Source organism: Rattus rattus, chromosome 5, assembly GCF_011064425.1.
Source record: "Rattus rattus isolate New Zealand chromosome 5, Rrattus_CSIRO_v1, whole genome shotgun sequence".
NCBI classification, from domain to species: Eukaryota; Metazoa; Chordata; class Mammalia; order Rodentia; family Muridae; genus Rattus; species Rattus rattus.
This window is the reverse complement of record NC_046158.1, coordinates 63,928,822-63,945,153: the sequence shown is the minus strand read 5'-3', so window position 1 is coordinate 63,945,153 and position 16,332 is coordinate 63,928,822. Positions and strand designations below refer to the sequence as shown.

The following is a 16,332-nucleotide window of genomic DNA, read 5'->3' as shown; positions in this document are numbered from 1 at the left end:
AATAGGGAGACAAAGTTTAGAACAGAGGCTGAAGGAACACCCATTCAGAGCCTTCTCCACATGTGGCCCATACATATACAGCCACCAAACTAGATAAGATGGATGAAGCAAAGAAGTGCAGGTTGACAGGAACCGGATGTAGATGTCTTCTGAGGGACACAGTCAGAATATGGCAAATGCATAAGCGTATTTCAGCAGCAAACCACTGTACTGAGAACGGGACCCCCATTGAAGGAATCAGAGAAAGGACTGAAAGAGCTTGAAGGGGCTGGAGACCCCATATGAAAAACATTGCCAACCAACCAGAGCTTCCAGGGACTAAGCCACTACCCAAAGACTATACATGACCTGCCCTGGGCTCCAACTACATAGGTAGCAATGAATAGCCTAGTAAGAGCACCAGTTGGAGGGGAAGCCCTTGGTCCTGCCAAGACTGAACCCCTAGTGAAAGTGATTTTGGGGGGAAGGGCGGTAATGGGGACAGGATGAGGAGGGGAACACCCATATAGATGTGGATGGGGAGGGGTTATGGGGATGTTGGCCTGGAAACCGGGAAAGGGAATTACAATTGAAATGTAAATAAGAAATACACGTTAATAAAGATGGAGGCAAAAAAAGGAAAAAAATATTAGAAAAAGTATTGATAAATATTCTTTTTTTGCCTTTGGAAATCACTGTCATAGTTCTTTAATTATGATATTCATTAAAATAATACTGATGAAATATCTTGTATGCATGAATATCGGGTGTTGAATATATAGCGCATGCAGCTGCTTTGTTAAGGTCAAAGGCATATATACATTAAATATATATGCAGTCTGTCCATCTTGTATATGTTTATTCAACATTCAAGGAACTTTATATATAAAACCACTTAATGCGATTGGGATAAGAGAGATTTAAGTAAAAAAGTCTAGTGTGTGTTTCCCAGGAGAAACTAGAGTGAACCCAGGCTATTGGAATCTTAGGCATTTGCCTTGTATCCATGATCTCTTCAAAACTTTTAACATGTAGAGTGTTAGTTTTATCTATGGCTTATTAAACAGCACTTGAGAGAATAATATTTTTAAGTTTATTCATGTGGTGGAGTAAGATTTTCATATATTAAACCACTCCTTCATGGAGGGAATGTTTTAATTACGAACTTTTTTTCATGAGTATGTTTGTTTTCAAATAAACAAGCATAGATACTCTAAGCAAAGAAAAAGATGAACACAAATAGAATTATTATATTTACAATTAAGTCTATATTTTAAATAATTAGCAATTCATTTAAAACACAGAGTTAGTATCACTTCTTCCATGATATCTGTTCACACTGTGAATCCAGAGATTTTGTTATTTATGGAGAAAATCTGTTTCTAGTGATGTGGCTCAGTCCTTAGAACATAACTTTAATCTTTCTTGCTGGAATATAGTCATGACTTTAATTTACATCTTTAATTCCAAACAATAAATGTAAAGTTAGTTTTCAAAAATGTAGCACATACTTTTAAAAGAAATATGTAATTCAATGGCAGATACAGTGAAGAATCAGAGAAAATTTTAAGAAAATAGGAAATATAGAGTAAGCCACTAGCCAACATCAAATTAAATGGAGAAAAACTTAATGGAATTCCACTAAAATCAGGGACAAAACAAGGCTGTCTCCATATTGCTTCAATACAGTACTTGAAGTTCTAGCTAAATCAATAAAAGTCAACTAAAAGAAATCAGGGAGATACAGGAATAAATCTTAGTCTCTATGTGAAAATGATACAATAGTATACACATGTGGCCTCTAAAATTCTACCAGAAGACTCCTACAGCTGATAAACACTTTAGCAAAGTTCCTGGACACAAAATAATCTCAAGGAGATCAATAGCCCTGTTTACACAAACGGTAAATTGTCTGAGAAGTTAGGGAGAAAACATGCTTCACCATAGATGTAAACATTATTAAAAATCTATGCATAACTTTAATCAGGCAAGAAATGGCCTCTATGACAGAACTTCAAGGCATGATGCCAAAGATGTGGAGCAAATGGAGCATGCCTCCACTGCAGTTGAAAGATAAATCTTCTGCAACCACCCTGGAAATAAATTTGGTAATTTTTTAGAGAACTGAGAACAGTTCTACTTCCAGGCCCAGCTATATCTCTTCTGGGCATATACCCAAATGACACTCACCATACCACAAGATCAGCTATACTCACAGCAGCTATATTTGCCATATCCAGAAGCTAGAAGTAATCTAGATGTCTCTCAAGTGATGGATAGCTATAGAAAATGTGGTTCGTTTACGCACTGGATTACTACTCAGGTATTAAATACAAGGAAATTATAAATTATGCAGGCAAATGCATGGAATGAGAAAATAACTTTCTGAATGAAGTAACCCTGACCCAAAATGTCATGTAAGGTATGTACTCACTTATAAGTGGATATTATCAATAATTTACCGGATAACCATTATAGAGCCCCCAGACCCAAGAAGCAAAACAACAGGGATGCCCAAATGAAGATGCTTGAATCTTTCTCAGAAGGGGAATAAAATAGATATCAGAGATGGATGCATTAAGGGAACTGAGTGAGAGAGGAAATAGAAAGGATGGAGAGAGAAATAGACAGGGATATCATATGTGCAGAGAAATTTAGATATAATGTGTTGTGATCATTGATTCATAACTCAAATATTGCCATATGATGTTCAAAGACATCATTGAAGTCCCTCTACCTCAAAAGTTTATACTCACAGATACTAGCAATGTTCATAGCATATTTAAGATACACCAAAATAATGTTTTCTGTTCCATGTTCTAGGTAAAATGCATTCATCATATCATCAAATCATTACTTTATCTCAATAACTCCTTATAATTTTGGAGGAGTTGTGAAGGAGAATTCTTTCTTGGCCTATTTGATAATTTGGTACTTACATACAGCAAAGTAATTGATTTGTGTAGACTGGTTTTGAGTTTTGTACCTTTACTGAATCTCTTTATTTTATTCAAAATTTATGGCTTCCTATCTGCAAAATTCAGCCAACTGTAGGAAAAAAATTGACATTTTCTCGTCTCCTTGTTTGTGCTTTCTTGCCATTTCTTTCATTCTTTCTTTTTTCTTTCCTTTCTTCCTATTTTACTAAGGGTTGGGAAAGAAATTTATTTGGGGTTGGAATAGAAGAAACTGCAGGTAGTGCTTCTGGTGGTTCCTGAGAACTTGTACTGTAGAGCCTCAGCACTGAAGCTTGAATCAGCTTCCTGTAATTAACACTAGGAACAGGTCCATGAACTTACAGGACCCTGGGGGAAAGCACACATGCAATCCTCACACCAACAGTTACAGCTTGCTTTTCATGACTACTTGATACAACTTCTAGTATTTTTGAAAGCCCTAGAACAACAACAACCAAAAGCAAATACACCAAAGCAGAGTAGATGGCAGGAAATAATAAGACTCAGGGCTGAAATCAACCAAGTAGAATCAATATAACTATGCACAGAATCAACAAAACAAGGGGCTGGTTCTTTGAGAAAATCAGCAAATAGATAAACTCTTATCCAAACTAACTAGTGGGCACAAAGACATTGTTCAAATTAACAATATCAGAGATGAAAAGGGAGACATAATAGCAGAAGCTGAGGAAATTAAAAAAATTATCAGATCCTACTACAAAAAGTTATACTCCACTAAACTGGAAAATCTGGATGAAATGGACAATTTTCTGGACAGATACCAGAAATGAAAAGGAAGACAGAACAACAGAATCTGTGGACAATCAAAAAGTCATCATATCCTATTGCAAAAGCCTAGACTCAAGAAAACTGGAGAGTCTGGATTAAGTGGACAGTTTTCTAGACAGAAACCAGATACCAAAGGTAAATTAGGATCAGATAAACCATCTAAACTGTTCCATAATTCCTAAAGAATTAGGAACAGTCATAAAAGGTCTCCTATCAAAAAAAAGTCCAGCCCAGATGGTTTTAGAGGAGAATTCTTTCAGATTTTTTAAATAAGACCTAATACCAATACTTCTCAAATTATTCCACAGAATATAATATGGGCATGTTTGAATTATCTCAGATCTTACAAGGTTTTGGCACTTCTTGCACTGTGTTAACTGTTACCATTAAAAGGCCATTCTTATGAAGAGGAACATTCTTTATATGTGAAATTTGTATTTTATTCAGTGAATAAATGCTTAAGTTTGTCAACAGTTTGTTTAACATCCATTGATATTCCCATTTGATTTTTGTCTATTATCCTTGTGCAATGCATTATCCAGCACATTTATTGATTAATTTACTAAATCATCGTAGGATATCTTGAGCTTTATTATGTTATATAATCATTTTATTTTAATTTCTCATTTGGTTTGTTATTGTTTTATGGAGTATTTTAACACTTTTGTTTCTTATGAGCTGTTTTAAAGAATATTGGGAGTTTATTAATAAACAACACCATTTTGCCAGATCTGCCTCAGTTCCATTTCATTTTATATTAATTTTAATTCATTTTCTTTTAATTATTACAATGGATGTTTATATGTATAACATTCTTTATTCCTCTATAATCTTTCTGTATGCTTATCATTAAATCAAGATGTTTATTAACTATTCTCAATTTTATATACTAACAAGTTAACCTTTGGCAAACAATTGATCTCTTTGTATATATGCATTTCATTGTTCTATCAATCTAAATTATGTTCAAACCTGTGACACTTTTATGTATTTTTATTTTCTCATATTTTTCTTTCTGGTAATATTTATTTTCAACAGTACTTCATATTTATCTCTTTGAGAGAGAAACTTCAAATTTGCTTATGAGTCCAGATATTTAGCTGAATGCTTAATAATTACACTACCTCAAGATTTATATTCGTATTTTAAATTGATTTGCTAATATATACTGCACTCCTGAACAATAGAGTCTTGTTGACTTACCCTCACAACTGCTCAAATTGCAAACATAGCATATACTAGCATGCCAAGCTACAATTTCATTTCTATAAAATGTGAATGTTATATTATCTACTTTTTAATTTTGAATATAGTAAAAAGCATCTGGGATATTAATTAAGAGAGAAACTGCTTTGTATCATTATATTTACCATGACATTTCTGTACATGCATTTCTTTATACCTTACCTTAATTACCAACTAGACAAAACATTTAACATCTTTTTTTTACCACTGAGAGGAAATCAAGTTTCTGGGAAGTGAAATTTAAAACAAAATTTCAAAGCCATATCATAATGTTTACCATGTCAGTTTATTTTCTCACTAATAATTAAACAATTTAAAATTCAGAATGAGAAACTAAAAGTTTAATTTATTTCAAGAGTATTGATCTGCATTACATTTCGAAAATAATAGTTCTTTTATGATGAAATACTCTATTATGTTGCTATTTAAAACCAGTACGTAATTAGTAAATATTCCCCTTGGTTAATCTCTTGGGCATTCATCACCATTTGTTTAAGTAGATATAAACATTCTACATTTACTATATTGTTCAAGCTAATAAACATGAAATTGTTGGCTTCACAGGTAAGATAAATTTTAGTTCACTTTAAGAACATTTAAGATGATTACAATATTGGACCATAAACATTTCTATGTTATTCTTGCCTATTGTATATAGTGTGAAACCTTTAATTACTGATTAATTGCATGGTCGAAAAAATATATTTATCCGTATGTGATTTATATCAAATTTCTTCAAAATGTTGAAAAGAAACTCTTCCTTAGAAACATTTGACTATATAAAAGAATTTTCCAAGTATAATACTTGGAATACTCCATATAGCCCTCCTTACTCTTTTTAAAAATTAATGGTCTCTTTAATTCATTGTCCACCATAACACACACACACATACACACACACACACACACACACACACACACACACAAAGATATGATGTATATACCTTTGTTCCTAAATAAATAAGCACAACACTTCAGTATTTATATATGTTTTCAAGGCTGACAATTTGATACTGTTGCGTAGTAGTTGTAATAATTAATTCTGTATTTGTACACCAGGGTAGGTATTCTCCAGCTCATTATGTTGCGCAAGACAACACCAAGATCACAATAACTCTACTACTTCAGCCTTTACAGTGCTAGAATTATAGCCACGGGGTACGACACTTCACATTTATCATTACTGACTTCTTCCAGAATACTTTGTTTTTATTTTTATAATTCTAAATTTTCCCCTTGTATATTTATCCTGACCAACAAATTTAGATCTTAGAACAGATGTAGCTTTATGTCCAAGTATCATAGTTTTTACAATTTTATTAATTGAAAACTAATTGAACTCACTATAATGTAGCAAATTGAATTGTGGTTTTCTGTATCTATCTCTGGTGAATGAGGATACATCAATAGATCACATACATTCAAAGTTGAATAACAAAAATTATAATTCATAATTAATATATATATATATTATTGAAAATATTTTAGATTTAATCCTAATAAAATAACATTAAATAACATTAGAATACATAAATAATCAAAATAATTGTATAGATGAAGAATTAAATATTTGGCTGTGTTCTTTAGTCACATATTTTTGATAATATTATTTTAATTCTTATTTTATGATCTAAAATTTAATATTTTCTAACTTAACAAATTATTATGAAAGTCATTTATATTTAAATTGATTTACTGCTTTGTGTGGTATACTACAGGAACTTCTTTGAAAATGTACTCCCAATGTAGTCATTTTATTTGACCATCAACCATCCTATACCTTACTTATTCAAATGGATATATACATTGAGAAGCAATTTTGAGAGAAAACCTCACAATAACCTTACACATGGCTTGTACTCATGAATTACAAAAAATACACATTTTAAATTCCCATGTCCTATATTCAAATCTCAAGATAGATCTCTTGAGAACTAAAGTATTTTACTGAGCCTGTTAATTTCCTATGATTTCTGGTTACACTAAAAGCTATATTTTATAGAATATGTCTATTTCTTTTGAAAATATGCCTATACCTCACCTATTCAAGCTTATTTATTTCAAAATTCATGGTAAAGTCAAAATACATACGTATATATGCATGAAAATACATGAACATATAATGTGCAGATATAATTCCAATATAAACATCATGTTTCATCACTCCCTTTAAGAATCAATTTAGCAACTATCCATCCTTTATTTTAAAGCTTAGATGTATGTTAAGCTATAATTTACCAGACTTTGTAACTCTCATCATCTATCCTTCCTTACAAATACACCATTAATTTATTTTATGAATTTCCAAATAAATTTTTATACAATTGTCTCTTGATGTGCTTTTTGTTATATCAATATTCTTCCTTGATGATGTCCTGTTACTTTTACTATTTTCTAGGCAGATGATGCCCAAAACACACACACACACACACACACACACACCACACACACACACCACACACACACACACACACACACACAACCCGCACAATCCCCCACACCACACACAATTTAGAACCAAGTTCTGCCTATAAGCACGTGAGTGTTCATTTTCCAAATTCTAGTTCATTTTGCTTAACAAATCATCCAAAGCTTCATCCATTTCTTCCACATGATTTAACTATTAGTTATGGATAGTATAATTTTTCTCTGGTTTTGTATCATATTTCTTATATCAATTCAAATGCTGAAGGACATAAAGGCCGGTTCCATCTCTTAGCCTTTGTGAATAATACAGTAGAAAAAGTGGATGTGCTATTATCTCTGTGGTAGAACCTGCAGACCTTGAGATATATGTTCAGGAGTGGAAGAACTTTGATCATATGCCATCCACATTCAATTTTTTTCTGAAACATAATACAGTTTTCCACTGTGGTTCGATGTCTTTTTACATGCACTAGACCATTGGAGTATTCCTCTCTTCCCAATACATGCTGCCCTTTGTTTTTTCATGGATAGCCATTTGATTGTTTTGAGAATAATACTTGAAGTACTTTCATTCCTAGGAAGCAGTTTTTCGTAGGAGTTTTCATTCCTCTTTCTATATTTCTTTCTTTCTTTTATCTTTTTGAAAATTATTTATTTAATTCTTTGGCCCATTTGTGTGAAAGACTTGATTCACTAGAATTCCATTATAGTAATTCTGTATGACTTTTAAATATTAATATCTCTTGTGTGATAAATATTTAACAAAATGAGTTTTGGGGGGAGATATAGACTGTGTTCATTCTGATGATAATTTCCTTTGTTGGACAAAGCTATTTAATCTCTTTTAATTGTTATTGTCATGTTAAGTGATTATTTTCCATGCTATGAGAGTTCCTTTCAGAATGTTTTTGTCTATGTCGTGAGGTGTTCCATCTGATTTTTACTCAATAATTTTTAGTAAGTCAATCCTAAAATTATGATATCTGATATACTGAAAATTACTTTTGAGAAAAGTGAGAGGTGGTGTCTAATTTCATTCTTCTAATACTTCTTCATAATCACCATTTTCCTATCAGCACCCATTGAAGATTGTTTCTAATGTTTGTTTTGAAATCTTTGTCAAAAGTCTCAATATTACATGGATATGTGTTTATTTCTATATCTCTCCATCCCATAATTTTCATATAGATATTGTAGCAGTATACACTGTCTTTGATCTTAAGGTTTGGGACTATATTTTGCAATCAAGTATTGAGAAAGCTTTACAATTGTTTTCTTAGAGACCATTTCATGTTCAGAGAAGTAACTTCATTTCCCATTTAACTCAGTACTATTTTTAATAACAGTCTGTAACAAATTTTAATATTAATTGCATTGGACCAATAGAGCATAATATGTTCTGTATCCATCTCACAATATTAAACATTTGTATCTCTATTTCATTGTATTTAAGTGGCATATATGATTATGCTACCATACAACTATTTTTTCTAGAGTACTGATTGGCATATATTAATTAGTCTATGTTCATTGACATACATACTATCTGTTGTTATCATAGTACTATGGACCATAGCCTGAGTATATTCAACATTATTTCATGAGATTCCAACATGAAGAACATCACAGAAGCTACTTCGTTTGTTCTCAAGGGACTCACAGACAACAAAGAACTTCAGATCATTCTCTTTTTCCTATTTCTAGCAATTTACCTTTTTACTCTAATAGGAAATATAGGACTTATTTTTTTAGTTGTTGGAGATCCCCAGCTCCACAACCCTATGTACTGTTTCCTCAGTGCATTGTCTTCTGTAGACGCCTGTTATTCTTCAGATATCACCCCAAATATGTTAGTAGGTTTTATGTCTAACAGTAAAATAATTTCATTTCATGGTTGTGCAACACAGATGTTCTTTGCTGTTACATTTGGAACCACAGAATGCTTTCTTTTGGCAGCAATGGCATATGATCGATATGAAGCCATTCACAACCCACTTCTGTATGCAGTGAGCATGTCTCCTAAAGTCTATATGCCACTTATTTTTGCTTCCTATGCTGGTGGAATTCTGCATGCTATTATCCACACAGCGGCCACTTTCAGCCTGTCTTTCTGTCAGTCCAATGAAATCAAACATATATTCTGTGATATACCTCCTCTACTTGCTATTTCCTGTTCTGAAACTTATATAAATGAGCTCTTGCTCTTCTTCTTTGTGAGTTTCATAGAGCTAGTCACCATCCTGATCATTCTGTTTTCCTATGCTTTTATCTTTTTGTCAATTCTGAAAATGAATTCTTCTGAAGGGAGGAGAAAAGTGTTCTCTACATGTGGATCTCACCTCACTGCTGTGTCCATTTGTTATGGCACAAGCCTCTTTATGTATGTAAGACCTAGTTCCAACTATTCACTGGAGCATGACATGATAGTGTCTATATTTTACACCATTGGGATTCCTATGCTCAACCCCATCATCTACAGCCTGAGAAACAAAGATGTAAAAGAGGCGATGAAAAGAGTTCTAAGAAAATTTTCATATTAAACACTGAATTAAAAAATTAAATGATTTTATGTTTTTTTTATACCATAAATTCTTAAAAAATGTTTTGATATATTTTATATTGTATTTTTATCAATCTTTAAATCTTTCAAACATATAATCATTGTGGTTTGTCACTTCTTATACCAGGTTAGCTGACCTACAATCTCCTTTGTCTCCCACTCATCTCGGCATAGAAGCACCTTGTCACCCTTGGCTTTGTGTATGTTCTAGGGATTCAAACTCACATCCCCACACATACATAGTGAGCACATCACATCCTGGGGCATCTAACATTACTTCAATGTTTGAATTTTGAAGAACATAAAACTCCATTAATTTTTATTTTAAATTGTCATTATTTAAATCATGCAGTTCTCATATGTTCACTTTTTAATTAAATACTTGTTACTTTCAAACTTCTACATTATATTTACATATCTAAAGATGTGCTCTCCCTTGTTTTTTTTTTTAAATCTGTGTTCACAAATATTCTAGACATATTTGCTAAAGTTATAGTAGTAGCTTTGTAGGACTACCATAACAATACAGCAAACACGACCTGGTTTATGCAGAACAAAAATTTTTCCCTGTCTAGATGTTAGATATATAAAACCAAAAACTGTGCATTGATAAATTGTTCTTAGGCTTTTCTGTGTGGATTGCAGGTATTTATGTTTTCTTATTATCTGTCTTGTAGTCTCCTTCTATTCGTGTCTTTTTGCTAATCTGTCCTTATAAGGATAGTAAGTATATTGGATGAACAACCATCAAAAAACTTCACTATAACTAACGACATTTTAAAAACTGTGTTCTAAACTCAGCCACATTCTGAACCATTATGTGCCTAGTTTTAACAATGTGTGTGTATTTGCAAACATTTCTAAATATATGATATATGTTTAAAAACAATTTATTTTCCCTCTCAACTGGGAAAATATTCTAAGTTCTCAGGTTTTTAATTTCATGCTATTTTATGGATATATATATATATATTTATATATATATTTCATACAGTTCCAGTCGCTTATACCATTTCCTTTATTTCTCTCACCATACAATAAAATATACCAAGAGCATTACACATGGAAATCACTACAGGCTTTCCTGCAAAGTTACACCCAAAAGCTCCAGTAAATATTTATTATACATTCTAGCAATTTGATCAGAACCTAATGTATAATCAATACTGATGATGTTCCTCTTGTTCTGAATCTTCTGAGGAAATAAAATTCATTTATTTTTGGTGATGATGGTATTTTTCTATTATTTTGAAGAAAATAAGTCTCATTCTTCCATTCCTGAAGAAAAATATTTGTAAAGATTATAGTAAAACTGAAGAACAAAAAAATTAAAATATGCTGGTCTAAAGTTCAACACATGGTAGATTTTTCCATCCCAACATTAACCTCTTTCCACATTTATATACTCTCCATTTTCTGGACTCTACTCAGGTAAAAGTTCAGGGAGGCTTTTAAAAATTGTATCATCCTTTATTGCCTACATCTGAAGATAACAGCACGGAAAGTACAATTTAATTCTTGACAAACAACTAGCTTTGACAAAAATCTTTGTGTGATCATGCAGCTATGGAAATTAAGGCCTAGTAAATAAGAGATTTATAAGAATGTTTACATAATTGGATTAGCATTTAACGGCCTGATATAAAACAATTTCCCATATTACTAGGATGAACTGCTGGTTAAATAGGTGTTATCTGTATTGTTAAATACTGATATAGACGTGCTACTCCAAATGGATGCAGATGGGAAGAAATAGAAGAGAAGAACTTGTTTATGTATAAAAGATGTTTTTCAGTAGTAAACAGTAATTTCATATGAAAGAATTTGAAAGTTGATCATGAGAAGTTTGGGCATTCAACTCTACTGTGGTCAAGTTGTTTGTGGTGAAAGAGTGAGGCTCAGGAGAAAAGAGAAAACAAGTAAGAGTTGCAGAAGGAAGTTGAAGTTAATAAGGAACAAGTTCTTAGGGTTCAGCAGTGCTTAAGTAACCTACTGGACTTATCATATTTCCTACAGAAAGGAGGCCGAGAAGTAAGAAGGATTCCAATAGAAGTGAGTAGTAATGACCATGCAGGGGGAATGACAAATTTGTGTTAGAACTAATGGAATGCAGTCCATAGTTTTCCACAGCCATACCAGTGGGCTTCAGTGTGGCATAGCCCCCCCCCCAAGGACCACGTGTTTGTTGGTATGGAGTTCTGTTCTGCTTGTTGCCCTCATATCCCTCCTAATCTAAGAATTATATAAAGAACTGTAAGAAGGCTTTAAGGTCCTCACAGCAATGTATTTCTGGAATTTACAATAGTAATGCTTGATTTCTTTCAGCATTGCTGTTGGATCAGATTAATAATTCTATCACCACCCTAGAGAATAACTTAGAGTTGCAGATTGTCAACTATGAATACCACACTTAAAAAACACTTGGAAAAAATAAAGGTTTTAGTGATGATAGATTGAAATTTTTTACTACTGGCTCTAAAAGTAAAATCTTAGGGAAAAATATGAAGTTCAGAAATGCATACTCTCAATAGTTATGCTAGGGAAACTTCATGGTCAGGAAACAAGAACAATGGCAGCACTGGCTGATGTGACTCTCACTGAAGCTGGACTGATTATAATTGATTTCTTATAAACATTTTCCCTCAGCTTCCTGATATGATTTATTAAGAATTGTTGATGAGTAGTTATGAATTTTGAGGACTTAAAGTAGATATGACTCATTTTTATATAAAAGTTTAGATTTGTTATTCTTTTAAGATATTAGATAAAAAAAAAGGGGTTGGGGATTTAGCTCAGTGGTAGAGCACTTGCCTAGCAAGCGCAAGGCCCTGGGTTCGGTCCCCAGCTCCGAAAAAAAAAAAAAAAAAAAGATATTAGATAAAAAATAAAACAATTTGTTCATTTTAATTGCAAATTGCTTCCTTCCAGTAAGAGAAACTGACTGAAAAAACTACCTTGCTTGGTTATACTTTGTTAATGGATAACAAATTTTTTGAGAACAATTTGTTTTTTTAACCTGTAAAACATGATGTTATTTCTCGAATAGGTATTGGAAAACACATTGTTTTTTCATAATCATTTACTAGAGGAAAATTGACATGTAATTATATACTGCTTCAGTTTTCTGGGATGTATAAGCTATGGAAGAAAAAATAAAGTAGGATATGGTATGGTACGGTATGATGTGGCTGGAACATTGCTTCTCTCATTCATCAACTATGTGTGTATGTGTAAACTTTGTGAAAATGGCTGTTAGAACATTGTTCCTTCCACCTACCAATTGTGTGAATTTATGAATTTGGAATAGTTAGAGTTTGACTGTTGGAGTTTTGCTCTTATCATTCTATGCAGGAATATGTACATGTAAACCTGTAACTTTGTATGCATATACATTTATGCTTATGAAGTTATTGAACTCTGCTTTTTGTTTCATCCATTCAGTGTATGTGTGAGTGTGTGTGTGTGTGTGTGTGTGTGTGTGTGTGTTTGTGTACACATGTACATTTTCTCTCTTTCCTTCTTTTTCACACAGGCCACAAGAAGATAAAAAATTTCATAGTTTTTTCACTAGTCAGAGAGAGAACCAGCCCCATAATTAAACTTTGTTCCCTTAGAAAAATATCTGCTTAATACATTCTCTAATCCTTCACTGCCTTTGGAAATTGTTCCTATAAGTATCTGATTCTACACCTATCAGTGCTTCTAAAAACTGATCCCCCAGAGCTTCCTGCATTGGTTTACCCATGACATGGATGCCTAAATCAGAGTCATTGGAAAAAGACGAATACATATTGAAGTAACTAAAAAGTTGTTACTATGATGGGGAAACAAAAGATACTAGTAGAGAGGTGCTAATATGGTCAGAACCCTGGAGGGTATATAAGTCTCTACACAATAAACAAATGACTAGAGAAGGTGAAGCGAAGAGGTAGATGAAAATCCAGACTCTAGAATTTCAATTCAAATATTCTGGGTTGGAAAAGCCAATAGAATCAGAGTCCACAAATACCTTAGGAGAATCAATATTGAGTCAGATCAAAAGTTTGGTTCAGAGTAACCAAGTTTCTTTACCAATTGAAGGACTAGTATGTTCTGTTGATTTGTGGTTATGACTTGGAAGGCTCTTTGAAGCTTATTGAAAGACATGGCAATGGGTGCAATGAGGGTCTTATGTGAGCAGACAAGTAACACCCCATTTAGATGGAAACCAAGAATATAAGAAAAGAGGAAACCACATTATAAGAAAAGAATCTGCTTCTGGTTTCCATCTACACCTGTAAATGAACTTGTGCCAACCAAAGTTCTTTGTACTCAAATTCCACCAGGAGAGAAATGGTCGTACAGGAGTGCTGAAACACCAGAGAGCACAGGTGAGACTACCATTTCTGCTTGAATACTTGGTCCAAAAGCAATCTGACTTGAGCCCTCAGGTCACAAGAACTTAGGAAAAGTCTGGGACAGGATCTTTCCAGTTTCCATCTGTGCTTGGAGGTGACCATGTGCCAAAGCTCTCAGCACCCAAATCCCACCTGGAGAAATTTGGTCTCTTAGGAGTGCTGACACACAGGTATATAGGGTGGTCAAGCCACTGTCAGAGATATCAAGAACAGCTAACACCAGAGATAACCCGATGGGAGGGACATGTGCAAGAACCAAAGCAAGAGAAACCAAGTCTACTTGGCATTATCAGAACCCAGTTCTCCGACCACAGCAAGTCCTGGATACTCAATATACCAGAAAAGTAAGATTCTGCTTTAAAATCACACCTCACGATTATGCTAGAGTATTTTAACATGGACATAAATGACTCCTTTAAGAAATACAGGACAATATACTTGAACAGGAAAGGAGGAAACATAAAAATCTCTTAAAGAATTACAGAAAAGCACAACCAAACAGGTGAGGGAATTAAACAAAACCACCAAGGATTTAAAAATGGAAATAGAAATAAAGTAATCACAAAGGGAGAGAACCCTGGAGATAGAAAACCTAGGAAAGAGTTCAGGAGTCATAGACACAATCATCACGAACAGAATACAAGAAATAAAGAGAGAATCTCAAGAGCAGAAGATATCATAGAAAACATTGACACAATCATCAAAGGTAATGAAAAATGCAAATTCTTCTAAGCCAAAACATCCAGAAATCCAGGACACAATAAGAAGGTCAAATCTAAGGATAATAGGAATAGGAGAGAGCGAAGACTCCCACTTTAAAAGACCAGTAGATATGTTTAACAAAATTATAGAAGCAAATTTCTTTAACCCAAAAATAAGAGATGCCCAAAAATATACAAGTCTACAAAACTCTAAATAGATTGGACTAGAAAAGAAATTCCTCCTGTCACATAATAGTCAAAACACCAAACATACAAAACAAAGGAAGACTTTTAAAAGCAGTAAGGAAAAAATGTCAGTAACATATAAAGGCAGACCTATCAGAATTACACCAGACTTCTCATCAGAAACTATGAAAGCCAGAAGATCCTAGTCAGATGTCATACAGACACTAAGAGAACACAAATGCCAGCTCACAGTACTATATCCAGCCAAACTCTCCATTAACATAGATGAATAAACCAAAATATTCCACAACAAAACCAAATTTACACAATGTCTTTCCACAAATCCAGCTCTACAAAGGATAGTAGATGGATAACTCCAAAACAATGAGAGAAAATACACCATAGACAAAGCAAGAAAGTAGTCTCTAGCAACAAATCTAAAAGAAGACAGCCACACAAACATAAATGCACCTCTAATAACAAAATAATAGGAAACAACTCTCTTTGTTCCATAATATCTCTCAACATTAATGGACTAAATTCCCCAATAGAAAGACATAGACTAACAGACTGGAGAAGTAAACAGGATCCAGCATTTTGCTACATATTAGAAACACACTTCATTGAGAAAGGCAGAACCTACCTAAGAGAGGCTGGAAAAATATATTCTAAGTAAATGGTCCCAAGAAACACTGGGCTGGAGTACTCATTGTAATATAAAAAAAAAATCAACTTTGAACCAAATGTTATCAAAAAAGGACATCGAAGGAAAAATCTACCAAGATGAAATATCACTTCTCAACCACTATGTTCCAAATGCAAGGACACACAAATTCATAAAAGAAATTTATTAAGTTCAAAGCATAGATTGTACCTCACACAATAATACTGGAAACTTCCACACCCCACTCTCATTAATTGACACATCATGAAAACAGATAGTAAACAGAATCATAGTGAAACAAACAGAAGTTATGAAACAAATGGATTTAACAGATATTTATAGAACATTTCATCCTAAAACAAAATAATATGCTTTCTTCTCAATACCTCATGGTACATTCCCCTAAACTGACCATATATATTCAGTC

The 16,332-nt window shown here is 33.1% G+C and overlaps 1 protein-coding gene across 1 annotated transcript; it reads left to right on the top strand.

The window, feature by feature from the left end:
* Positions 1–7,375: 7,375 nt before the first annotated feature.
* On the top strand, positions 7,376–9,937 carry LOC116900305 (olfactory receptor 141-like). The gene is made up of 2 exons (XM_032902061.1): positions 7,376–7,410; positions 9,004–9,937. Exons 1-2 carry the CDS (start codon positions 7,376–7,378, stop codon positions 9,935–9,937), a joined length of 969 nt encoding a protein of 322 aa, XP_032757952.1.
* The last annotated feature ends 6,395 nt before the right edge of the window (positions 9,938–16,332 follow it).

Coding starts and splice junctions, on each gene's coding strand:
- LOC116900305 (XM_032902061.1), top strand. CDS start 7,376: ATGCCCAAAACACACACACACACACACACACACAC. Junction 7,411..9,003: donor ACACACACACACACACACAC/ACCACACACACA, acceptor TATTTCATGAGA/TTCCAACATGAAGAACATCA.